The 26582-nt window shown below is 48.9% G+C and overlaps 1 protein-coding gene across 1 annotated transcript in view; it reads right to left on the minus strand.

The window, feature by feature from the left end:
- LOC123950777 (contactin-associated protein-like 4) overlaps positions 1 to 26582 on the minus strand; it is a 129816-nt gene that overhangs the window by 62080 nt on the left and 41154 nt on the right. The window contains exons 4-5 of the mRNA XM_046019191.1: positions 17133 to 17326; positions 928 to 1075 (exon numbers count right to left, since the gene is read on the minus strand). Coding sequence (XP_045875147.1) covers positions 928 to 1075; positions 17133 to 17326 — 342 coding nt within the window. The remainder of the gene's footprint in view (positions 1 to 927; positions 1076 to 17132; positions 17327 to 26582) is intronic.

Consider the following 26582-nt stretch of genomic DNA (forward strand, 5'->3'; position numbering starts at 1 on the left):
TGACAGCCAGGCCCACTCCCTGCCCATGGGCCTTGGGCTGGTGACCTGACTGTGTGTCCAGAGACAGACAGAGGGACAGAGGGACAGACAGACAAAGACAGAGAGACAGAGGCAGAGGGACAGAGACAGAGGAACAGAGGCAGAGAGACAGAGATAGATGGTCAGAGGGACAGACAGAGACAGACACACAGTGGGACAGAGACAGAGAAACAGAGAAAGAGAAGGACAGATACAGAGACATAGAGACACAGAGACAGAGACATAGAGACATAGAGACAGAGGGACACAGAGACAGAGAGACAGAGGGACAGAGACAGAGACAGAGAGATAGAGAGATGAGTGACAGACATAAAGGGACAGAGGGACAGAGAGAGAGACAGAGAAAGAGAGACAGAAGGACAGAGGATGAGAGACAGAGATAGAGAGACAGAGGGACAGAGGGACAGAGACAGAGGGATGAGGGACAGAGACCCAGACAGTGAGGCAGAGACAGGGAGGCAGAGACAGGGAAGGGAGAGAGGTGCAGACACTCAATAAGAAGATCCTATAAGAACAACCTGACAGGTGCCTAGGTACCTCAGTCGGTTGAGCGTCTGCCTTTGGCTCAGGTCATGATCTCAGCGTCCCTCCCAGGATCGAGTCTCACATGGGGCTCCCTGCTCAGTGGGAGTCTGCTTCTCCCTCTGCCCCCCCCCCACCACTTGAGCAGGCACACTCTCTGCCTCTTGCAATAAGAAATAAATAAAAAATTTTTAAAAACAAAAAACAACCTGACAGTTTCATCTCCGAGTTACACAACAATATCAAAGAGAATCCATCAAAGGAATTTGAGAAAAGCCTGGAAGCTTTTCTCTTGGAAGAGTCTCTGAATTTGTGCCAAGGACCCCACGTCCCCAGACGGGAGCCTAGTTCCACACCCGCACTTACGAAACCGGCATCCGTACACCTCCACGCGCATCCCGATGCGGCCATCAGGGTTCCAGGCGGAGGGCAGGAAGCGCAGGTGCCTGGCCTCCAGGGGTGGCCGCAGCCGGTGGCGCACCACGCTGTCCGCGTTGGCATTCCCTGGGAAGCCCTGCAAGAGAGCGCGGGCTGAGTGTGCATGTGGGGTCCCTTGCCCCTGCAGTAACTACCCTTCTTTCCACCCCCAGACAGACTGACACTGCGGCAGGAGGCTGGGGATCTGGAACCTTCCGCCGGCTGTCCAACAGGGTGGAGGCTTGTGGTCCGGGAGGAGGACCCACCTATCCTGGCTTGGGCGGCACTCGCTCCATGCACACAGCACCGGACTCAGCTGGGGGGCGGCTCTGAACACACGCTGAGGGCAAACCCGTGAAGTGCAGACTCTACAGCCGACCTCAGCACGTGTGTGCGCACACGTATCTGTGTCACATGTGTGAGCATTGTGTGCACACACATGTGTCCGGGGTGGGTGCTCACAGTCAAGACACTGTTGAGTGACTCATCACTATGGGCGTGTGTGAACCAGGGCAAATTGTCACAACTGACTTTCCATTTTAAAAGTAGCCATATCAATTACTAAATTACAGTCTAAATAATTCACTTTTAGCTAAATAAGAAAAATACCTTAGTGAAGAAACTGAAGATTTCAGTTCTGCTCATGTTCATCGAAAAGCAGGAAAATACGTTTTATGGGACCGCCTCAACTGGTATTATCAGTTTTATGGTTTTTACCAACCACTAGAATCATTCTAAGGGGAGCCTTCAACTTCCTGCTTAGGTTTTGTTTAATAATGCAAAATGTCATTCAATTATATAATTATCATATAAAGGATCCATTGAAATAACATGAATTTAACATTACAATTTCAAATAAGAGTGTTACTCTTGTGGGCACTGCGCCCATCTAACGAGAGTCCAGCCTTGTGGTCACCACGGTCATCTAGCGAGGGTCCAGACATGGTCACCGCGGTTGTCCTAACGAGAGTCCACACTGTGATCACCACGGTCATCCTAATGAGAGTCCAGACTTGAATGGGCCGTTCGGGAGGCTCAGTCTCCTGCATGTTTGGACCCGGCACACAGACCTCCAACTCAGCCATCCAAGAATGCTCCACGTCCCACTATTTAAAAACAGTCAAATGTTGGGCACCTGGGTGGCTCAGTGGGTTAAAGCTGCTGCCTTCGGCTCAGGTCATGATCCCAGGGTCCTGGGATCGAGTCCTGCATTGGGCTCTCTGCTCGGCAGGGAGAGAGGAGGAAGCAGTTCCTCTCTCTTTCTCTGCCTGCCTCTCTGCCTACTTGTGATCTCTGTCTGTCAAATAGTAAATAAAATCTTAAAAAAATAAATAAAAAATAAAAACAGTCAAATGTCTAGTTTTTCTTTTCTTGGTGGAAATTTAAACTTTCATTTTAGAAAGAACCACAATTGCCAAGCCTCCGATGTACTTGCTGGAGTCTATCCTGGGAACAGCATCTGTGCCTTGGGTCCCTGTAGAGAGTCCCCGTAGTCCCCCGGCCTCCTCAGGGTCAGAGGCTCCCGTGATGGTCCCGGAGGCTCCACTCTGAGTGTCCCCCAATGGCCTGCACCTCCCAGCAAGCCTCACATGCCCTATACTGGCAGCGGGGAATGCTGAGCAGCCCACCTTCCTCCATCTGGAGCCTGAGCCAGAGGCTCCTCCAGAAGGTCCGGACCCCATCCTACAGCCATCCCACAACTACTCTCTCTTTCCCACATGTGCAAACATGCGCACACTCACATGTGTGTGCACATGGGTGCCTGCATGCACGAACATGCCTGCAGGCATTCACACACATAACTGTTGTCGAACCATTTGAAAAGCAGTCGTAAGCATCCTAACCCTTTATGCTAAATTTCAGTATGTTTCCTAGAACACAAACCTGCCCAAAACACCCAGAAACCACTGCTGACATGAATTCCACAGTTCTATCTGGGTTTGCCCATTTTTATATTTCCTCCGCTGACACAGGAGAGCTTCCACCTGCTGGTGTCGGTTCTTGGCTTGCCCATCATGGAAGAGCACGGTCGAGGGAATTGCAGGGCGCGGCCCAGGCTGGGTTTGTCCAGCTGCCACCTGGGATGAGCGTCAGCCCACATGTTCTGGGTGAGAATACGAAATGGAGACGCTGCCTCCTTGTACTGCGACCCTCCAGGGACAAGGTCTCAGTTGTTCACCCCCAATGACATTAATTTTGATCACTTGATGAGGAGAGTGACTTTTCTTTGTGCACTCTGTTCATAAACTGGTCTGATTCTTGGGGCTCATGTGGCTGATTCTTGGGGTTCATGGGAATGTCCTTTTCAGACAACAGTCTCATATGATGGTCTAAGACCATCTGTGATCTTTGCCTGAATCGATAATTACACTGGGTTTAGAAATGTTCTGTTTAGAAGAGTGTCTTCTTTTGCTCCCTCTTTCTCTTCTTTTAAGAGGAGGATGGATTAACAGCTCCTATGTAACCCATTAAAATTGTCGCCCTTTGCTTGAACTGTGCAAATTTGCACAAGAGAGACAACCTTCACCAACCCCGGGAGCAGCCGGCCCTCTTCCCTGCTCAGCATGAGCTGCTGGCTGAGGATCCAGGGTCCTTTGGGCACCTGGGTCCTGGATGCCACCTCACCTGCTTTAATATTTCATGAGAAGTGGCCGTTGAGTAGGCTATTTTATAAATCTCCTGATATGTCATAACAAAATAAATATTAAGTGTACTTGCATGCTTTTAAAAATATATTCAGATACTTTGTGATAATGAAAGCACTGCTTATTTGAATTTTAAGGAATCACACTTTGTAAGTTATATGTAACTATAGCTGTTTCCTGAACGGTCAGGAAGAACAGTGGTTCTTACCAATAAAGAAGGTGAACAGAATGTTTGGAGAAAGCAGGTGATACAGTGTTCAGGACTCATTAGTATGAAGGTTTTAGCTCTTGGGCTAAATTAATGCTTCATAAAAGCAACATGTAGTCTATCTAGTCTACCATATCTCCAAACTGGGCTTTGAATCTTCCAAAATGGACCTAACCCTCATGAATATAACAACTATGAATGCAAGGAGAGAGAGAGACCTGTTCTTGCTTTATTCTCTCAAGTCTTGTTTTATTCTCTCAAATCGGAAAGTCAGGTTACTGTAATTACGGGAATACATTTCTTCTTTGAAAACAGGTTGCCTTCAGCAAGGCTTCAGAAGTCAGACCCCATTCAGTGATGCAAATCATGGGTGAGGCAGAACGGCCGGGCACAGTGTTCAGCACTGGGATTTGGAACCCCACATTGTGTAGACAGATGGAGGATTTCCAGCGCTCAGCTATTAGACACGTGGCCGTGGGAGTTGCTCTGAGTCATGTAACTAGGGGTATTATGCTGAGCGAAGTAAGTCAGTCAGAGGAAGACAGTTATCATACGATCTTACTCATATGTGGAATTTAAGAAACAAAACAGGATCATAGAGGAAGGGAGGGAAAAATAAAACAAAACAATACCAGAGAGGGAGACCAACCAGAAGAGACTCTTAATCCTAGGAAACAAACTGAGGGTTGTTGGAGTGGAGGGGCTGGGGGGACGGGGTACCTGGGGGATGCATTTAGGAGGGCACAGGATGGAATGAGCACTGAGTGTTGTCTGCAATGGATGAATCTCTGAATTCTACCTCTGAAACAAATAATACATGAACTTTTGGGACTTCCTCAAGATCAAAAGCTTCTGCACAGCAAAGGAAACAGTCAACAAAACAAAGAGGCAACCCACGGAATGGGAGAAGATATTTGCAAATGACAGTACAGACAAAAGGTTGATATCCAGGATCTATAAAGAACTTCTCAAACTCAACACACACAAAACAGATAATCATATCAAAAAATGGGCAGAAGATATGAACAGACACTTCTCCAACGAAGACGTACAAATGGCTATCAGACACATGAAAAAATGTTCATCATCACTAGCCATCAGGGAGATTCAAATTAAAACCACATTGAGATACCACCTGACACCAGTTAGAATGGCCAAAATTAGCAAGACAGGAAACAACGTGTGTTGGAGAGGATGTGGAGAAAGAGGAACCCTCTTACACTGTTGGTGGGAATGCAAGTTAGTGCAGCCACTTTGGAGAACAGTGTGGAGATTCCTGAAGAAATTAAAAATAGAGCTTCCCTATGACCCTGCAATTGCACTGCTGGGTATTTACCCCAAAGATACAGATGTAGTGAAAAGAAGGGCCATCTGTACCCCAATGTTTATTGCAGCAATGGCTACGGTCGCCAAACTGTGGAAAGAACCAAGATGCCCTTCAACGGATGAATGGATAAGGAAGATGTGGTCCATATACACAATGGAGTATTATGCCTCCATCAGAAAGGACGAATACCCAACTTTTATAGCAACATGGACGGGACTGGAAGAAATTATGCTGAGCGAAATAAGTCAAGCAGAGAGAGTCAAGTATCATATGGTCTCACTTATTTGTGGAGCATAACAAATAACATGGAGGACATGGGGAGATGGAGAGGAGAAGGAGTTGAGGGAAACTGGAAGGGGAGATGAACCATGAGAGACTATGGACTCTGAAAAACAACTAGAGGGTTATGAAGGGGCGGCGGGGGAGTGGGGGGGTTGGGAGGTTGAGGGACCAGGTGGTGGGTAATGAGGAGGGCACGTACTGCATGGAGCACTGGGTGTGATGCCAAAACAATGAACACTGTTATGCTGTAAATAAACAAATAAAAATTAAAAAAAAGGAAAAAAATACATTATATGTTCATAATTAAATTAAAAAAAATAAAAGCTTCACGACCATTTTTAAACTCAATGTTGAGAAGTGACTTGTTTACTAAATGATCACATTCTGTGACCATGTAGGGGAATGATCAACAGGATGCTAGAGCCGCCATCCTTCAGGGCCTCGCCCTGCTATCTGCCCAGTCAGACTGCACGTGTCTGGGCTGTTCCCAGCTTCCACCCAGGAAGCACGCTGGGCAGTGACCCTGACACAAGGTCAGATCACAGACGGAAGCCTGAAACTCTCAGTCTCAGGGAACGAGCCAGATGTGGTCCCTTTTGCCTTAAAACAGTCACAGTTATCTGAGATTCATCAACGTGTGATTGAGGCCCTGAATGCATCCCAACACCCTCCCTGAAAGGCTCACCAGGGACACACTCACCCTCACTTCTATCTGAGCCTGAAACTAGGGTCCAGATGGGGAGAGCACTCTGATTAGCTGCTCCACACAGATCCCGTGTTCGGCACTTACTTCAGGGGCACAAAGTCTCCTGTGTAAACAATAGTGACGATACAGAGACTCACGCTTATGTAGCTTGGAACAAATTCAAGAGGACGTTGTGGCCTGGTTCTCTGCCGGGGAACACCACACACTTACTCACATGAATAGGGTTAAGGGTGTATCCCCTGTTATCAATTTTTTGGACATCAAACGACTTGAGGTTCTGTGCCACTTTCATCACTAATAAATTTGATCTTTGGCAATTAACTGAAAAGTGACCCCAAACTCCCTACCCACCTGACTTTATATGAAGAACGTGAGCGCTCTGAGCTGAATAATGATGAGGTCTTTTCCAGCATTATTCATACACAGATACAGATACAGAGATGATTTGTGGAATGCTAAGCAAACTACTTTGCATGCAAGTTTAATTAATAATGTTGTAGAAAAAATTTAATTTGATTAAAAAATACACATAATCTAGCACTTGGTTCCAGTCAGCTTGGGTCTACCATATAAAGTATCCGACCATGGCAATGTCACATTGTCTAATTTTAAATAGTGTTTAAACTTAACAGCAACAGAATAAATGATTGAGCATTTGTTTAAGACCTACTGAGTAGCAATCTGAATGGGAAGAAAAAGTAGTAGAGTCACAAGAGTGACACTCAGCCGTACAAGGGAGATAACCTCCCTTCTGTCTTCCACACAAGGGAGATAACCTCACCCTGCTGTTGACTGAATGTTGGTCTCCCCAAATTCTTGTGTTGAAACCCTAACCCCACTGTGATGGTGTCTCCTATAGGAGACCCAGAGGCTGATCTGACTTCCCCATGTGGGGAAGAACCAGATGGGGGCCCTCACCAGACCCAAACCTGCCAGAACCTGCTCTTAGACTTGTGCTTCCAGAACTGTAGGAAGCCCAGGGGGTGTTGGTTACAGCAGTTGGTGGGTGGAAGCAGCCTTTTTTCACATAGAGTGAGTTCACCTCAAGGCAGAGCCTCAAAAGTGCTCATGCCAGGTTGTCCTCAGAACATGCATCCTGAATATTGCTCTTCTTTCCTTTCCTGCTGTTCTTGTTATTTAGAAAGTAGGAACAAGATTAAAACACTGCTTTTTTCCCAGTAGGGCATAGCGAGGGGCTTGGCAGGACCACCGCTAACATGGAGAATCAGATTGGACAGAATAGTCATGAACAACCACCCAAATGCTCTGGAAACCACCAAAAGGCAGACAAGAAATTGAGAAAATTTACTAATAAGAACCTATGGCACAGCAGAATCGAAGTGTGAGAATAATGGAATTCTATGGTGTCCCTGCATGGGTTGGTCCTACTCCCATCCCAGCTCATCCATGGTGCCACGAGGGGTGGGGATGAGGGTGGGAGAGTCAACCCTGAAGACTAGCAGCTCTGCAGCCAAGGGGGCTCCCTTAGCTTGGAGTGCAAGTTCCCAGGCCTAGTTGTGGCTGTGTAAGCGGCAAATGGCAAGGCCAGCAGGCAGCATGCCTGAGGATGTGGTCTGTTTGAAGTAACTGACCAGCAACAGACTGTCCAGCATTAACAGAAAGTGAGGGAAATGGGACAACACCTGTCCTTGATGAGCTCCCGTGTCTCCCGTCCATTGGAAAGGCCATGCTCAAGCACAGGAAGACTGAAGGGGGCCGGCTGGGAAACTATGCTGTGCATGGAGACCACGCGAGCCAGTAGAAACCCAAGTCCTGGCAGATGTAAAGACCACTCCAACTGCACGCACACACCTCAGTCAGCAAAGCGGGAAGCCTTCACAGCTGGGGATGCATGAGCAGAACTCTGCCAGGCACCGGCTGACCACTAGCTCTGGTTTACAAATAGGAACAAAAAATTAAGAAACAAACAAAAAAAAATACATAACACAAATTATACAGCAACATCAGTGCTTCTTATCATAGGAAACAAATTTCAGGCTTAGTACAGGTGGATAACTACAAGAATCCCAAGTTGCTGCAATACGTTACCTAAGAAAGTTAAAGACACACAAGAATGAGAAAGTGTGGTTCATAAGCAGAAGCTGCTTAAAGAAATCTGTGTCTGTGTGGATCCAAAAGCAGGATTTTGTTGACAAAGACTTCAATGCAACTATTATAACGAGGTTATATATAAGGTAAAGCATATTTAAAGAATTTATGGCTTGTCAAACAATGGCTCAACAAATAGAGAAAGTTGTTAGAGAAAGAGAAACTTGAGAAACTCAGAGTCTGATGCAGTTTACCTCCAATGCTGGACTGATGACTGATGCTCCCTGGCTGGGTGAGCTCAGGAGACACCCCCAGTTTCAGATCTGCCTCACAGAAAATGTTAAAAGAAGTTCCCAAAAAGATACTATAGGTCATGAAGAAAGGAGGAGCATCAGAGAAGGAATAAGTGAAGGTAAAATAAAAACTTCAACTTTTTCTTAATCTAGCAGATAAGTTTGTTCAAATTAATATCAACAATGTGTTCAAATTAATATCAACAATATATTCAATTATGTATGTGTATATATTATATATACACACACATACATATGCTTATGTATAAGGGCAATGAATGACAGCAATAATAAAGACAGGAGAGAAGAATTAGGGATATTTTGTTATTAGAAAATATTCACATTAGAAAATATTCACGAAGTGGTGTAGTGTTATTTGAAAGTGAATTTGTATTAGTTGTAAAAGTATATTGTAAATTCTATGTCAACCACTAAAAATATTAAAAAACAACAGGAAATCAGTAGAGGAAATCAATGGAATCAGAAGCTGGTTCAGTGAAAAGATCAATAAAAGTGATACATTTCTAGTTAGGCTAATAAAAAAAGAAAAGACACAAACTGTTAAAATCAGAATGAAAGAGGAGGTATTACCACAGATTCCATGGACATTAAAAATATAATAAAGGAATAACATGAACAGCACTATGTCCACAGATTTCAGAACCTATATGAAATGGACCAGTTCTTTGAAAGATACAGTCTTCATGTTATATGCAACTTATGTATCATTGAACATTATATCAAAAACTAATGATGTACTGTATGTTGGCCAACTGAATTTAAATAAAAAAAAAGAAAGATACAGTCTTTGAAAGCTCACACCACAAGAAGTAGAAAATCTGAACAGACTTAACATCTATTAAATAACTTGAGTCAATAGTTAGTAACTTTCCTAAACAGAAAACACCAGGCCTAGATGGGATCACTGGTAAATTTTTCAAAACATTTAAGAGAGAAATTCTCTCCTTTCTAGCAGATAGAAGCGAGGAAATTCTTCCTAACTGACTCTAGGAGGCCAGCATTACCATAATGCCAAAAACAAACAAAGATTGCGAGAAAAGAAAACTGAGGACTAGTAATTCTCATGAACACAGATGCAAAAATCTCCAACAAAATATTAGCAAATCAATCCAATAATATATAAAAATAATTATACATTATAACCAAGTGCATTTATCCCAAGTGGGCCAGGTAGATAAAGCACTCCCAAGATCAACTAATGTAACCCATCACATTAACAGTGTAAAGAAGAAAAATCACATGATCATATTACTAAATGCAGACAAAAGCATTCGACAAAATTCTACATGAATTTATGATAAAAACTCTCAGCAATCTAGCTAAAGAAGGAAGTATCCTCAGCTTAATAAAAGATATCTTTAAAAGAACTATACCTAGTATCATATTAAATGGTGAGAAACTTAAGATTTTCCTCCTAAGAACAGGAACAAGACATGATATCCCTCTCAACCCTGCCTTCCATATTGCTTCCATATCTGGACATTGCTCCAGAGGCTACCAATGCAATAAGACAAGAAAAAGAAACAGAAGTTGTATGCATTGAGAAATAAGAAGCAAAACTCTCTATTCACAGATGACATTAATATCAATGTAGAAATCTGAAGGAATTGACAAAACTTCCTGGAAATAATGAGGAATTTTAGCAAGATTAAAAGACACAAGGTTAGTATGCAAATGTCAATAAATTTCCTACATATCAGCCATGAACAAGTGGAATTTGAAACTAAACTCCTATTACTATTTACATTGGTCCCCTAAAAATGAAATGCTTAAATATAAACTTAGTAAATTATGTATAAGACCTATATGAGGGAAAAACTATAAAACTCTAATGAAAGTAATCAATAAAGATATAGTAACTAACAATCATTTTGATAGATGGATAAAAAGCATTTTACAAAATCCAACAACAATTCATAATAAAAATTCTCAACAAAATAGGAATAGAAAAGACCGTCCTCAGCCTCACAAGTTGCACCCATCTAACATGAAAGTTGAAGGTGAAGGACTGAACTGTTTCCCCCTAAACTAGACACAAGGCATGATGTCTCTTTGTGTCTGCTTTTCAACCTAGTCCTGGACATTATAGCAGGTCAGTAAGGAAAGAAAATGAATACAACATCCAACTGGGAAAGGAAAACAAATCCATTAAACTGTTTTTACTCCCACATGCCTTAATTCTGTTGGTAGGTTATTCCAAGAACACATATAAAAATGAGCCAAAGAGACCTTCAAAAACCAATATGTCAAGTTCTCAGGTAATAATATTAATATATAAAACTGTTTTATTTCTATGTACTAGAAACAAATATCTAAAATTGAAATCAAAAAGTAATTCCACTCAGGCAAAAACAATGAATACTGTTATGCTGAAAATGAACAACAACAACAAAAAAAAGTAATTCCACTCAGGCGTGAGGAGCAAGATGGTGGAGGAATAGGAGACCTAAATTTCATCGGGTCCCAGGAATCTAGCCAGATAGTTATCAAACCGTTCTGAACCCCTGCAAACCCAACAGAAGATCGAAGAGAAGAGGAGCAATTCTAGGAACAGAAAAGTGGCCACTTTCTGGAAGGTAGGACATGCAGAGAAGTGACTCTGAGGTGACACACGGAAAGATAGACCGCTGGGGGAGGGGTCAGCTCCTGGCAAGTAGTGGAGCAGCGGAGCACAAAATCAGAACTTTTAGAAGTCTGCTCCACTGAGGGACATTGCTCCAGAGGCTGGGCAGGGGATGGAGCCCTCTCGGGGACAGTGTGGTCTCAGGACCCTCAGGGTCACAGAAATACCAAGGGTGTCTGAATGCAGCAGAGCTCCCAGGTATCAGAGCGGGAAAGCCAGTGGCAGAGATGGAGGCAAGCAGTGGACTCTCAGCTCAGGGTTACCTTAAACCATGGTTTAGGGCACAGTTGGGTCTCTGCTCTTCGAGCAGGGACCCCACAAGTGGCAGATCCAGAGAGACACCCTCCTTCCTCCTCCAGGAGTTGTGGCATGGGAGTGTAGCAGGAGTCGGCTGGGTTTGGAGGCTCCAAATGGGGCTGTGCGCCAGAGACAGAAATGCTCGGTCACAGGCTGGGTGAACTCAGAGCATGGCCGGAGGCAAGGGAGATGGGAAGGATTGACTGCTTTCCTCTGAGGGTGCACTGAGGAGCAGGGCCCCAGCTCTCAGCTTCTCTGGCCAGAGAGTGGGAGGCCGCCATCTTCGTTCCCGTCATACAGAGTGGTATGGAAAGTGCTCAGGGAACAAAAACTCCTGAGACAAAAATAGCGCAGATTACTTAGCACGGCCCCCGGCAAAGGGGGTGCAATTCCATCTCGGACTAAGACATTTGAGAACCACTGCAAGAGGCCCCTCCCCCAGAAAATCAGCAAGAACATCCAGCCATGACCAAGTTCACCATTCAGTGAGAACTGTGAAACTCAAGAGCTACAGGAATGCTGCACGTAGAATTCATGCTTTTTTCCCCCATGATTCTTTAGTCTTTAAAAGTTCAATTTTTAAAATTTTACTTTTTTCTTACTTTTAAAAAAATTTCCTTCTTATTTTAGCCTTTTTAACTATTTTATCTTATCAATACTTTTTAAATTTTTTTTTAAATTTTTTTTAATGTTTTTTATTTATTTGACAGAGAGAAATCACAACTAGGCAGAGAGGCAGGCAGAGAGAGAGGAGGAAGCAGGCTCCCTGCAGAGCAGAGAGCCCGATGTGGGGCTCGATCCCAGGACCCTGGGATCATGACCTGAGCTGAAGGCCGAGGCTTTAACCCACTGAGCCATCCAGGCGCCCCTATCAATACTTTTTAAAAAATCATTTTAAATTTTCATTGTTATAGCCATATTCTACTCCTTCACTGTATTTAACCTTACTTTATGTATACATATATGTTTTTCTTTCTTTAAAATTTTCAGATACAGTTTCTTCTAATGGATACAAATATACCCTAAATCTAGTGTATGGCTTTGTTCTAGTCTCCAGGCTGAGCACATTCCTTTTTGTTTCCTTTTCTCGTTTTCAACCAACTTCTTATCTTACCAATTCCTTTTTTAGAATCTTTTTAAATTTTCATCTTTACAATCATATTCTATCCCTTTATCATGTTTATTCATATTTTTATTTATATATAAGTTTTTCTTTCTTTAAAATTTTGGAAGACAGTTTCTTCTAATGACCAAAATATACCCAAAGTCAAGTGTGTGGCTCTGTTCTAATCATATATAAATATATAACTTCTTTTTTTATTTTCCCTATTTTCTACCCCTCTTTTGAGGTCTCTTCTGATTTGGTGCTGCCCTCCCCAAGCTGCTGAATGTTTTCCTCGGGGAAATGATCCAGAGCAAGCACTTGCCTCCGTTTCTAGCTTGGGTGGGCACATGGCTCCACGCCAGCTCAGAGAGGGGAGAACATTCCGTGTCCTTCCCGACCAGGTGGCCCACCCCCTTTCCTCCAGAACTTTCTGCAGCCCAGCCCATCAGTTCCAGAGTGGAGTCCCCGGGCGCTCTGGCTGCTCCCTGTGTGATGTTTGTCTTTCAGCTCTGTGGAGGTCGGTGTTTGCTCTGACAACACGGTCCCATGGAGGCCCCTTTGGACACAGAACGCCATGTGATCTATGGGCACTCAGATCAATCCGGATCCAAACCGGAGCACGGGACCCTCCTGGAGGAGCCGCCCTCCCCCTCAAACCCAGGCCTGCTGGCACCACTAACCGCTATTCTGTCTGTCTCACCAACACACGGCCATGCAATCTTCCGACATTACTGACTCATGGTGGCTCTTGTAAAAGTACATCCTGCGTGTCCTCAGCGTCAGCCGCTGAAGTTGGCAATGATTCAAAAAGGACTGAAGTTCAACTCCCACCATCTTTGAGAAATGAAGGAAATATTGTGGATGCCGCCCAGACCCGCGGTCCACATGTGGTGCCAGCACCATGCCAGGGACGCCTGCCCTCCTGGGAGGCCATGCCGTGTCTGTCTCACACAACAGCTCGCACCCTTCCTGTGACGATCTCCTCCTTGCACTTTATCTTTCTGCTTATATTTGTAAGTTCTCCAAGAATTTAAAGTTGCGAATGACTCACTAATTCTGGTGAATTCTGAGTTTCTACTGCCATGTATTCTTGAGAGAGACATCCATTAATCGGGCACTGGTTACTGTGCTAAAACTTAAGTTTACTTTAATTAACTTCCTTTTCCCTCAAGTATGCCGCCAGCATGTGTCAGACGGGTGTGCCCATCCCCTGAAGAACATGCACAACAGGGACAACCTCCCTAACGGTTATGGTCACTGAATCCTGAACACCTCATGCCTCAGATTCAGAAACAGCTAGAGTTCTGTTGGGCTCTCATGGGAGAAAATGTGGCTCCGATGGTCCCTGCAGGGAGTAGAGGGGTTCTCATGGGCATGGCCCCTGGGATGTTGGCAGCCCGTGGGGAGACTGGGTCTCCAGGGGGACAGTTGGACAGGTGAGCAGAGCAGTGGGTCTGACAGGCCTTCTTTCTAAGACTGGAGGCTGATCTGGCAGTGAACTGTCAGAGGATTCACGAAGGACTTGGGTGGCACCCTACATGCAGACACTGAAGTCCATTGCCTGGCGGCAACCTGTGTTCTGTGGGGCTGTGGGATGAGGACAGGTGGGCAGGGACAGCTGCGGGGATGGGCTCAGGGCTGGCCTGTGTGGGGGAGCTGAGCTCACGGGTCCATGGACTGAGGCTCATGGTCTGGGGGTCCCTGGACCGATTAATGCTCATGGCCCGAGGGTCCCTGGACCGAGGTTCATGGTCTGAGCACAGCACCAACAGACACACTCGGGTGAACCCGACCCACAGGACTGAATGAGGAACTCTCGACTGCCTGGCAGGGACACCAGCACAAAACAACGTAAATATCAGAGATCTACAGACATGATGCTGAAGGTAATCGCAAGCATGGTGTTTTCACTGACAAGAATGTTCATATTTTAGGTAATAAAAGTGAACATGTTAATTAGTGCTGACTTCACAATTCCTGTCTACAGCAAGTGCTCATGGGAAGGGCAGACACTAATGAAATCGATTTATCATAAAGGCAGCTAACCGTGAATGCCAGTGTTGGAAACACCAGCATCAGTGGCTCTATTTTAAGAGAATGTAACAGGCTGATCCCAGTAATTATTGACTGGTGGGATTCACGCCTGTGAAGGTAATGAGCGTTCAGGTTAAAAAAAAGCTAAATAGGAAACACACCCAGATTAGAATATAAAATAGTAATTATAACTTTATTGACATTTTTAAGGATAGATTACTTTGACATAACCTGTGATGTCCTGCTTAGATATGAATTAAGGCAATAAAAATAGCAAATGAGATCATATTAAAACTAAAAGCTTCTGTTCATCAAAGGACAGGATCCACAGAGCGAGAAGACGACCTGTGGGGTAGAGGAGGGGCTTACAAGTCAGGGGTCTCATGAGGGGCTGATACCAGAATGCATGACGAGCTCCTACCCTCACCACACCAAAATCAACCTGATAAAAAAAAATAACCAGAGATCTGAGCAGGCATTTCTCCCAAGATGCACCAACCAGCACAGAAAAGATGTTCTCTGTCAGAAATACTCATCAGAGCCACTGAAATGCCCTGTCACACCCAGTGGGATGACTGTTCTTGAAACCCAGCGGAACCAGGGAACCAGTGCTGTGAGGGATGGAGAAGCTAGAAGCCTCGGGACCATCGGGGGATTGTGACTCGGCACAGCCCCAGAGCATGGAAAACAGTCTGGGCATCCTCAGAAATGACACACAGAACCGCCACATGACCCAGCAAGTCTGCATCTGGGTACACACCCAAAGGAAGTGGAAGCAAGGTCTTCTTGAGATATTTGCACCTCGGGGTTCAGAGCACCGTTATCCCCAAGAGCTGAAGTGTTCATTGACAGACGGATGGATGAGCAAGATGTCATCCGCGCACACAATGGAATGTGACTTAGCTTTAAAGAGGAAGCAGATCCTGACACCTGCTTCAGCACGGCTGAACCCTGAGGACGTCATGCTCTGCGATTCTGCCCGTCACCAGAAAACAAACAGCATAGGATTCCACTTACCCAAGACACGTAGAGTCGTCAGATTCATGAGGGCAGAAGGCAGAGAGTGGACGCCAGGGGCTGGGGTGGGGTGGGGAGTCCGTGTCTCATGGGGACAGAGTTTCAGTTTGGGAGGATGAGACCTTCTGGAGATGAATGGGGCGTGGTGCTTAGGGTCTCGGAAGCTGTGCGCTTGAAAACTGTTCAGATGGTCAGTTTTAGGTGACATGTAACAAATAACTAAAGCGCCTTTTATGGTGAAGGGACCCACACAGTCGTGGCAGAGAAAAGGTAATGGTATTGGTAAATCACGTCCTCCCAGAATTCATACTGTGCGCGAGGTCACAGAGTGCAGTCCTGACCCCACAGGCTCCATGAGAGGAGGGAGGGGTCTCACCCCCAACCTGCGCAGAGCTGTGAGAAGTGTGTCTGCAGGCAGGGAGGGCTCCCACCTCCACGGAGAGACCAGTGTCTATGGTGCTCCCTCAGTGTCTGAGGTGCTGAGCCCGAGCCCCTCCGCCCATCCCAGTGTCACTGTGTGGGCTCAGTCGGGACCCCTGCTCCCTGAGACAAGCAGTGAGGGGGTGATGCCTGGTCGCCAGAGCCTGAGACACAGGACCTCATGGCGTCTCCCTCCTTCCTCTGAATGGCATTGACAGCATGAAGCCTGTCCTGTGGGATGAGGGCCGACCTGAGTTATGCTAATGGAACCAGGGTGCTGTGGCCCCGAGCGCCCAGTGGGCATATTGCCTCCTGGATCACAGCAGCAGCTCTGGTGATGTGCCCAGAACTATCTTATCCCAGACAGGCTGCATAGATGCCACCGAGACCTGGAGCAGAAGCAGGTGTGGGGCCTTGGCTGGAGGAAGAGGGTGTGGATGTCACAGAAGTGGCTGGAGGACACTTGGGCCTGCGTGACCCCAAAGTAACCTTCTCTGCTGTTTACATGAGAAATGATGTCTTCCCACCCGAGTATCGCCGAGTGGGTCCTTCAGCACTTGGTTTCCGTGGTCTGTGGCTTCCCTGCTGCTGCTGTTTCATGGGACCCGGGTCCTGGACCGTCTCCACTGCCCACGCGCCTGGCTCCTCCCACCCTGGTCAGAATCTGCGTAGTCACACACCTTCTGCCTCACTAACTACATAAGCAGAGGGACGAGGTCTGTGGCAAACGTTCCGAAAGTCACGGAAGCTAAGCAAACAGTCTGCTCCCGCCGCGGCCGTGGGATGCAGTCAGAAAGCTGACTTTCTGCGAACACCAGCCAACAAGCCCATTCTGTTCGTGTCCTTCAGGAGCCCTGCGTCAGGGAGGAGGGACAGGTCCACATCCTGGGACCCCCGGCCTCTGCGAGGTCATGCAGAGCATGGGCAGGTTTTCCCACTCGTGACCAGAACAAAAGGGTTTTGTCCAACTGTTCCTAGGCTATGAAGTCATTTCCTTTCTCGACACAGATTTTCATGTGTCCTGCATCTGGGAATGGTTTGCTTCTCTGGAGGCTCTGAGACCCTGGCCCAGGGGTGAGGGAGGTGCTCTCGGGGCCCCTGGAGGTCACGTCCCACGGAAGGCCTACCGCAATGCTCTCCTCGCGCCGGTATAGCTTCCAGTTCCTGCCGCTGTCGCTGAACATCAGGAGGTAGCTGGTCACCCAGGCGGAGCTCCCATACCCGCCCTGTGTGGCCACCGCAGTGACCACCACTCTGTCCCCAAGGTCGATCTGCAGCCACTGGCTTCTGTTTGACACACGGGGTGTCCAGCCGCCAGCTCCTTGTGGAGGGAAAGGAGATGCGAAACCACAGTAAGAGCAGGAAACATTAAAATGCATCTTCAAGGGGCAAAACTGGCACAGAACATGTGCCCCTGTGGCTTCCAGGAACACTGGATCCCTGATGCCTGGGGACCTTGACCTCCTGACTGCAAACACAGTTACACATAGTGAACAACTGCTTGTCTGTGCCCTCCTGCTCCTGGGGCGTGTGACAGCCTGGGCTCTGGGTGCTTGGCATCGGGGGGACATCCCCATGGAGCCCGTCACCCTCCAAGCCAGTGTCTTCCAGGTCCTGTGCTGGGCTGGTCACCATTGGCCTACGCACCTTTCCAGGGTCCACAGGGTGTCTAGCTTCTGGCAGAGCTGGACGTCCATTTGGTTGCCCCAACTCTGGGGTCCAGTGTCCCACTCTGATGATGCAGAGTCCTCGGGACATGGTCTGCCATGGGGGTCCCAGACTCAGGGACACGGGCGTCTAAAGCAATGTTAGGAGCTCAGAGGTGGGACAAGGTGTCGGTGGATGGTGAGGCCGTGTGAGGTGGGATGACAAAGGCAAACCCCACCCCCAAGGGGAGGAGGTGCTTATGCAGCAAAGTGGACCCCCCCCCCCACACTCTCAGAAGACAGAGGACAAATGAGACCAGTGGAGAAATGGCAATCACCCAGCATGGGACCAGTGCCCCCTGCAGCCCTAGCCCTGAACAGAGAATGAGGGGGACAACACAGGGACCTCCTAGGGGCACTACAGAGGCCAGGAGAGGGGACAGGAGTGTGACCAGAAGGTGGAGTCCTCCTTGAGCCCCCACCATGAAGGGACAGACCCTGGCTTGGAGAGTGCGCAGAGTGCAGTCCCTGAGGACAGCCAGTCCTCCTCCCATGTGCATGGCAAATACCCACAGTGGACACCAAGTGCTGGTCACGCAGGGATTGTGGGGGGGGCTGGGTGCCCATAAACTGGAGGAATCTGGTGTTACCAGACCAGTGAGAGAAGAGTAAAACCCAGGCAGAATTACTGAGAAAATCAGGAAGGAAATACTCACCAAAAGTAATTGGAGAACATCCCTACCTCCTAAAAACAACTATGAAGCAAAAGGAAACCATGGGAAATAAACTCCTCAAACAAGACTTTGAGGGGCTGAAATACCACCTTGAATCACAAGGTCGGGGCTAAGAATAAAAATGGACCAAACACAGAGCTATGACAAAACATTGATTGAACACAGGAAGCAAATGGGATAAAAAGACAAAATTATCTGTAAAATAAAGAAGAAATACCATGACGTACTATTAGAATGGCCCAATCCAGAGCCCTGACAGCACCCAGTGCTGGGGAGGACCAGAGGCAGTACTAACTGCTAGGAGGTGCAGGAGGGAGACAGTCTGGCGGCTTCTCTCCAAACAACACATTTTCACCACAGAATCCAGAAATTGCGATCCTTGGTATCACAGAAAAATCGCACACTTGGTCTGTAATTGACAAAACTTTGGAAGCAAACAAGACAGCCCTCAGGGAGTGGAAGCATGAATCAGCCGTGGCCCATCCACACACTGGACTGTTGTTCTGTGAGAAAAAGAAATGAGCTATCCAGCCATGAAAAAACATGGAGGAAACTAAGTGAAAGAAGTCAATCTGGGGTTTGGGGGAGGGTGAACAGGGGCTGGGGGTCGGAGGAGAGTAAGCAGGGGCTGGGGGTCTGGCAGAGGGTGAGCACAGAGGATATTTAGGTCAGTGAAACCCTGTGGATGATATTGTTATGATGGATACAAATGTATTTAGTGAAACCCACGTTGCACAACATCAAGGGAGATACTCTGGGCTCCAGGTAACAGGAGTGCATTAGTATCAGCTCATTGAGTGCAGTGCACGTGCCGTACGACTGTGCTACTTGGTGTTCATGGTCAGGACCCCATGTGGGGGGCCGTAGGAGGGTGCGGCATGTAGGGGCTCTCAGTCCTTCCTACTCTGCGTTACTGCAAACTCAAAACTCTTCCACCATCAGTGCGTTAGTTAAAGAGAGTAAATTGCCCAGAGTCCAGAGAATAGACTGAGATGGAAATGTAGTGAAGGACATGAAAGAAGGTGGCGAACATCCGAGAGCATGAAAATGATCAGGTGAACAAAGGATCAAAGAAGCAGTGGTCAGGGGAAGCAGGCAGAGCAGGAAGAGTGTATAGAGAGCTGAGTCCCGGGGAAAGACACAAACCAGTGCAGGAGGGTTGGTGTGGGAAGCGCCACCTAAGGCAACCTTTCCAAGGAGAAAGGACCACGAGAGCCCAGCAGGGGCAGCATTGTGGACCGTGAGCAAAGATCCAGAAACAGACCCGGACACATGGGAGAACTGGCGGGGTCTCCAGGGTTTGGGGTGAGGACAAATACATTTCCAAGTGGCCCTGGGACAGCGGGGCAGCCGGAGGAGACGGTAGAGTTAGACCCATAGTTTACACGCACACAGCGCCAGCACCTAGTGGGTCAGGGTTTTGGTGTGAATGTCTAAACGCACAGACGCGGGGGTTAGGGGGAGATAAGGCTCCTCTTCACCATGGTGCCAAGAAAGCTTCTCTCACTGAGACTCAAAACCCAGAGGCCATACAGGAAGGACTGATCCTCTGACCACCACGGTCTTCCTAGATGCACAACGAAAGCAGAAGCCAAGCCCAGAGTAAGCCGACACACAGCTGACGAGCAGAGAACATGCCCTGTAAGGCACCAGCCGGAGTGGGTGCCCAGGGAGAGCGGTGAGTGACGTGTGCTGTGTCACGGGATGGGCCTGTGGGGGATCTCCAGGACCTACAGAGACCCTGGAGCATCTCCTCCATGGGGAAGAAGGACAGGGTGTGGCCATCTGTCTTTCCTGCAGACTAATAGAGACGGTGTGCCCACTGCTGTAGAGACAGGGCCCAGAGGGAGAGCCCGAGAGGGGGCTGGGCAGGTTGGGGGGCACTCTGCTCTTTGCGGCAGCCTGTGGGAACTGAGGGGATGGTCCACATCTCCCCACCTTCCCCAGACATAAGCGACAGGAGCCAACCAGCACAGGGAGGAGCCTGCTGTAATTCAAGGCCAGCGTGAGCCTGTCTGCCTCACAGACGGGGCTGCACCCCCTGGTGGTAGGGGAGCACCACGCACCCAGTTTCTGGAGCGGGGAGAACCTAGATGGGTCCAAACTCCACGGTCCATCCAGGTGTGCAGGTCTACAATCCTGGAACCACCTTGCATGTGTACTAGAATTGAACCAATTAGTCAAGATATTGCAGACAATGGGGGCCAAGTTTTTCTGCTCTGGGAGGAGGGAAGGCTAGGAAGAACCCTGGTTTGGGCTAGAATTAGAAGGATTGATAGATATTGGCAGTTTGATGCACCTGTAAAGGGATACAGAACTACAGACACGTGTGGGCCCACATGGCTTAGCATCTCAGCATGCAGGTCCTGGGTCTGACTGCTGGGAAGGATGCCAGCGATGGCACCAGTGACCATGAGCACAACTCACACCCAGCCCTCAGCTTCGGCACCCCGTTATCCTGCGCAGTCACCCGGGGTCCTTGGAGAACTGGTTGATTCCCATACAAAATACAAGAGGAGCTTAGAACATCTCACGCACCAGAACGTAGAAATGCTCAGAAAAAGGGAGCCTTGCTGAAAGAATGGAAGAACCGACCTGAAGATTGGCCAACTCTAGGACAACTGAGCAGTGAAATGAAGAAATGGATTTTACGCCTTAGACTGTGAGTATCCACAAGTTTCTGCTGGTGAAAATAAACTAGCTGGATGCTTGGGTGGCTCAGTCAGCTAAGTGTCTGCCCTCAGCTCAGATCATGATCTCGGGGTCCGGGACCAAGCCCCACATCGGGCTCCCTGCTCGCCAGTGAGTATTCTTCTCCCTCTGCCCCTCACCCCACTTGTGCGCCCTCTCTTTCTAATAAATAAAATCTTTAACAAAAAAAGAAAAGAGCAATCAAGCACATACATGCTCAGGAGGAAGGAGCAGCTCTTCCTCACAGGGGAATTCCCAGGGTGACCCCGCAACGAGAGAACCCTCTAGGGCAGACACCACAATGGAGGGCAGTGGGCGGATCAGCGGGTGGGTGCTGACGCTGCTGGGGGGATGTTCAGGGAGAGTCGACACTGAGGTCTCAAAGTGTCCCTCAAGTCACTCATCACCACTGAGGGGTCCAGGTCCACATCGCTGTCATCAGACTCCTCATGAGTCCACAACCCACGGAGGACACATGGCATTTCTCGAGCACTCTTGTCAGAAATTCATAACCTCACACTAGTCAGGGGAAAACTGTGTCAACCCAGGGATTGCTCTCCAAAAGACCACAGAAGACTGAGTTCTTGCCCAGTGATGGAGGGGACAAAGAACCCAGGACCCAGGTGCCTCTGGGGACAAAGAAAGGACAGACACAGAGGCAAGCAGCGTGCCCTGCATTCTGGGCTGTCAGGAGCTTCCCCACGTTGCCATCTGTGCAACGTCAGCAGGCAGGCTTGAACACCCAGAAGACTCTTCGCATCTTCTGTGACTCTTCTGTGTCATCAGCCCAAAATAAGAAGTTAAACAAGTGTGGACAAGAAGGGAGAGGGCACGGGAACCCCAGGCCGTTGGGAGGCCATTATCAAAGACTGTGAGCAGACTTGGATGACAGCTCAGGCAGGGCGAAGACAAAGAATCGGAGGCCACCCAAAGACAGGCCCTCTGCCAGCCTCCCCACTGCCCATGGAGCCGCTGCCAAGCCAACCGGACCATTGTGCTTAATGATGCGGAAGCCAGGGTCTGCTCCCAGCTTGTAATACACCGTAACACTTATCGGATATTGTGATGGATCTCTGATGCTCTTTAACTTCCGGGCTGGGGCTCAGTAGGGTCTGAGCAGTGAAACTGGCTGGTGTTCTGCTATTAGAGATCCTGCTATTCGGCCCCTGAATCCCAGAGAGCCCGGGCATTCCACGCAGACACCTTCCAGGCAGAGGTACCTTGGTGTACGGCTCCCTGCTGCAGTGTGTGAGGCCCTGAGTGGTCATGAAACCACCGTGCTTGACCAGAAGGACTTTAATACCAAGCATACCATGCAGGGATGGAAATGATCTCTCTCTACCCTTCCGAGTTCTTGGCTGATATGAGACAAAGGAGCAAGAAAAAAGCAACCAAGAGTTTACCAACGTGTGCAGTTCGTGATGCAAGGAGACAGCAGGGGAAACGGGGAACCCCGAAGTGGCCTAAACCTGGGGCTCAATACCGTCTTCAGCTGAAGAGAGAGCGAGAGCGGTGGGGAAGGCCTGGGGGGACAGGAAAAGTGGGCCAGTGCGACTCAAGTCCCCTGTGGGGGTCTCCTGGGGTTTAGTACCATCCTCTTCCTGGACACAAAGGAGGCTCCCTGCACCAGCAGACACCCTGACAATAGGGTAGCGTTTGCTCTGTTCTCAGAACTTCTCCTGCAGGTGCTAATTCTCAAGACAGCCAGCTCAAAATGATCCTTAGGCCAAAGAGACACACTTTAGGCCCGTGTGTTCTGGTGCCGTTGCACAAGGAGGTTAGAGAAGACAGCATGTGAACAATCACACCCCAGGACCTGGGGTATAACCGTTGTCCTTGCAAATGACAAAGGACTGACGAGTGACTCCTGGCACAGTCGTAGACCCACAGGGTGTGTGTTCAGTTTTGCAATTTTTAAAAAGGTTATTTATTTTAGAGAAGGGGAGGGGAGGAGCAGAGGGAGAGGATCTCAACCAGGCTCCCTACTGAGCACAGAGCTGATACAGGGCTGTGTCCCAGGACCCTGAGATCATGATCTGAGTCCAAAGCAAGAGTCAGATGCTTAACAGACTGGGCCACACAGGGTCCCCTATTTTGCATTTTTAAATCCACAAATGAGCACATTGTAGCCCTTTTCTCTGTTACTGTCAATATTCAGTCTGCAAGGGTCTAAAGAAATTGTGTTACCTATTTCTCGATTAGTTACAGAACGGGAGCTCCTTTATGTGCTAAGGACGCCACTAGCTGTCTCCTTTTACGCAATCTTATGTCTTAAAGGCAGCTGGGCGACTCCTCAAAACCTCAAAATCGAATTACCCCATGACCCCTGATTCCATGCCTAGGTATATGGCAAACAATTAAAAAGTCAGCACATATCAACATGAATATTCACAGTGACATCAGTCACACTAGCTAAAAAGTAGAAAAACCCCCAATGCCTATCAGCGATTGAATGGCTAAACCCAGGTGTTTCTGAGCCCTGACATCATGGTCCCAGCACAGGGGATGTCAAGGTGGTTTTCCTGATCTCGTGTCCTCGGCTCTGCACAAAGAGTCAGCTTTCCTGTAGGCTGGGAAGTGCCAGTCTCGAACGACACCTTCAAAGTTCTAATTTTTTCTTCACCAAGTTCACAAAGTTCATGCCTCAAAACGTCATCTTTTGCTTCTTCCAGGAAAAGCTGAAGTGCTTCACCAGGATTCTGCTTGCCGATGTCAGGCAACCTGGTGGCACTGTGCGATCTGTGGCAGAAGACAGATGTCTGGCCGGGGCTGGGGTCCAGCTGGACATGCTCCTCCCATGTCCTTCCGTTCAGCCACTCTGCCCTTTGGCTCTGTGCCACAGATCAATAAAACATGTGAACCTGCTGCGTTTTCACGATCCAGGGATTTGATGGGATGCAGCTCACTAGAAATCGCCGCACCAGGAGCCCAAAGCTGCATTCACCCAGACCCCTCTGCTCTGTTATCCAGACCCCGACGGAGCTGAGGGTTTATTCCCTGTTTTATTGATGAGCCTTGCGCCATGGCCCACGGGGGCCGCATTTGAGAACCACTGTCCCGAAGAGCAGAGGTCCGTCTGGGTCTTCTCCTCGGTGTCAGTTTGAATGAGGAGAGCAGCCGGAGAGAAAGGTGCATTAGCAGCCTGTAAGATAATCTAGGTAAGAACGAGTTAAGGGTAAACATGAAAACAGTGCCCACAGAGGAGAAGGGGGGACCAAGGAGGGGTCCCCAGGATGGGCAGGGACCCTCGCTTGCAGGCTGGCTGGCCTTTCCTTGTGGGTGCTTGGCCAGCGGCACCGCCAGGGGTGGTGGGAATGTGGGAAGGACGCCTGCCAGTGTTCACTGTTTTCTCCCAACCCCTGAGAGGTGTGGATGGCGGGTCCGGGGGCTCTCAGGGAGGACTGACAGATTTCTGATTTCCCAGTAACTGGAATGGATGCTGGTTAGTTACAAGATGGTGAGTCTGGCCTTGTGCACAAACTGTAATGCATCTGACTGTCCGGGAAGGGTCAGGAAGCAGCTCCCCAGGAGTCACGGAACTCTTCTGTGCCTCAGTTTCCCCCTGTGGCTTTATGCTTGGCCCAGATTTGCGTAGATTACTGGAATGCTTCCTGCACTCTAAAACTCACCAGATGAACGTCAGGTGTTGGTGCTGACACAGCTGGATCCCTGTCCAAGTGGCTGGAACTCCTGCAGCTTTTGCAAATTCCTCCTGTTCCCCTTGGGGAAAGTGTGTGCACTGTGTTTCCCAGCCTCCCTGACCCCTGTTCCCCTGGGGTGCTTTACCCTGCTGTGAATCCACTTTGCAATCCCGAGACAGGAGAGTGGCAAAAGCTGCGAAGTACAGGGCTGCCTGACCCTGTGGGGGATGGAGCCTGCCCCCCTCCCCGGAGACCCCTGTGTCCCTGCAGCATCTTGAATGTCCTGGGACCTGCTGGGAGGTCAGAAGATGCCCCCACACGCATATGTGGATAAACAGTCCCTTCTGCAGCCGTGTGTGGTCATGGCTCACCTTCCTGTAGACCAGATGGCCCCAGACTCTCAGGGAGCACTCACCCTGCATGGGCTCTGCTCCCTGTACACCCATGACCCAAGGCCCCCTGTTCTCCATCTGGAGGCCTGCCATGGCAGGAAAGGGCGGATCTTCTAATGCACTTGCTGTGTGGTGACGATCCACTGCCCAGCTTTCTGATCACATCCTCTGAGCCCCCTGTCCCCGTACTTCCTCTGTCCCAAGAACCGGGGGACAGGGATGGCCTTGCTCTTCTCCATGAACCAGAATCCAGTGACACCATCTCTGTGTTTGCAGAGGCAGAGACATTAGGATCCCAGCCTTTCCCCCAGGACATCTCAGCACCCAGAGGGCCCTCAGGGAGCCCTGACATGCGGGGCTATGGCCTCAGCTCTGGCTCCTGGACTCTGCTCCACACTGGATCTTTCTGTCAGCTGGGTCTTCTCCTGGACCCAGCCTTCCTGCTGTCGTGTGCCTCAGACAGAAGGGTCTGAGCCTCTGCCTGCTTCTGTCCCTCTGTGGTGAGTCCATGGCCCCTCCTGGGACAAAGACCCCTCCCCTGAAAGGACACAATTGGACAGTGTCTCTTCCTCTGTCCTGGAGACTAAGCTGTACAGTCAGAAACCCCCCTGCTGATGGTTGTCCTCTGGCTGTCTCCAGGGTGTGAGGTCTCCACTGCTCAGAACGTGGAGGGATTGAGAGTTCCCATGCCCTCAGAGGCAAGCTGGACAAGCTGGGCACCCGCTGAGATGGTCAGTGGATGGGAGGCCAGCATTCCAGACAAGCGTTCCCGACAAAGCAGGGTGTAGGGAGCTGTGGCATCCAGTGGGAAACCTACCCATTCTGCTCTGTGGCTGCAGGTGTCTTTGTCAAAGGACAGTGGACAGAGTCAGCCGAGGCCCCACTTGTCTGTAAGGGCACGTGGGCCCCAGTAACTCTCTCTGTCCCTCTGATCTCTGATGGCCCTGGGGAAGGCTTCCTGCCAACATCAGACTCAGCTTCATGTGCACACACACCTGCTGTTTCAGACCTCCTGGTGAGCGGGAAGGCACCAAAGAGAATAGTGCCTTGTGTGTGTGTCCCTGTACACAGGCTTCCACGTCTTTCAAATGGCAAAGCCCACGTGGACATGCAGTCAGTGGGTGCAGATGGGAAGGCGGCAGGTGCTCTCGAGCAGGGGCCTGCAAGGAGGTGGGTGCAAGGAGGCAGCAGGAAGGTAGAATCGGAGAAGCAGCAGAAGTGCACAGACGGGGGCCTCAGGTTCCTCAGCAGCCCAGCTGAACCGGCTGGAGCTCAGGGTGTTTTCTTCCTAAGTGAGTCGTAAGCAGGGATCTGTCTTGGGCGGAGGCTGGGGCCCAGCTTCACACACAGCAGAATGGCTGGGCTATTGTCAGGTCTCCGTTGGTCAGTCTCCGCACAGGGTTGGGACAGAACAAGCAGACGAAGAGATTGGGAGTTCGTGGGCGAGTCAACAATGCTGTTGGGTAACTTGAT

This window comes from Meles meles, chromosome 9 (genome assembly GCF_922984935.1).
Source record: "Meles meles chromosome 9, mMelMel3.1 paternal haplotype, whole genome shotgun sequence".
NCBI lineage: Eukaryota > Metazoa > Chordata > Mammalia > Carnivora > Mustelidae > Meles > Meles meles.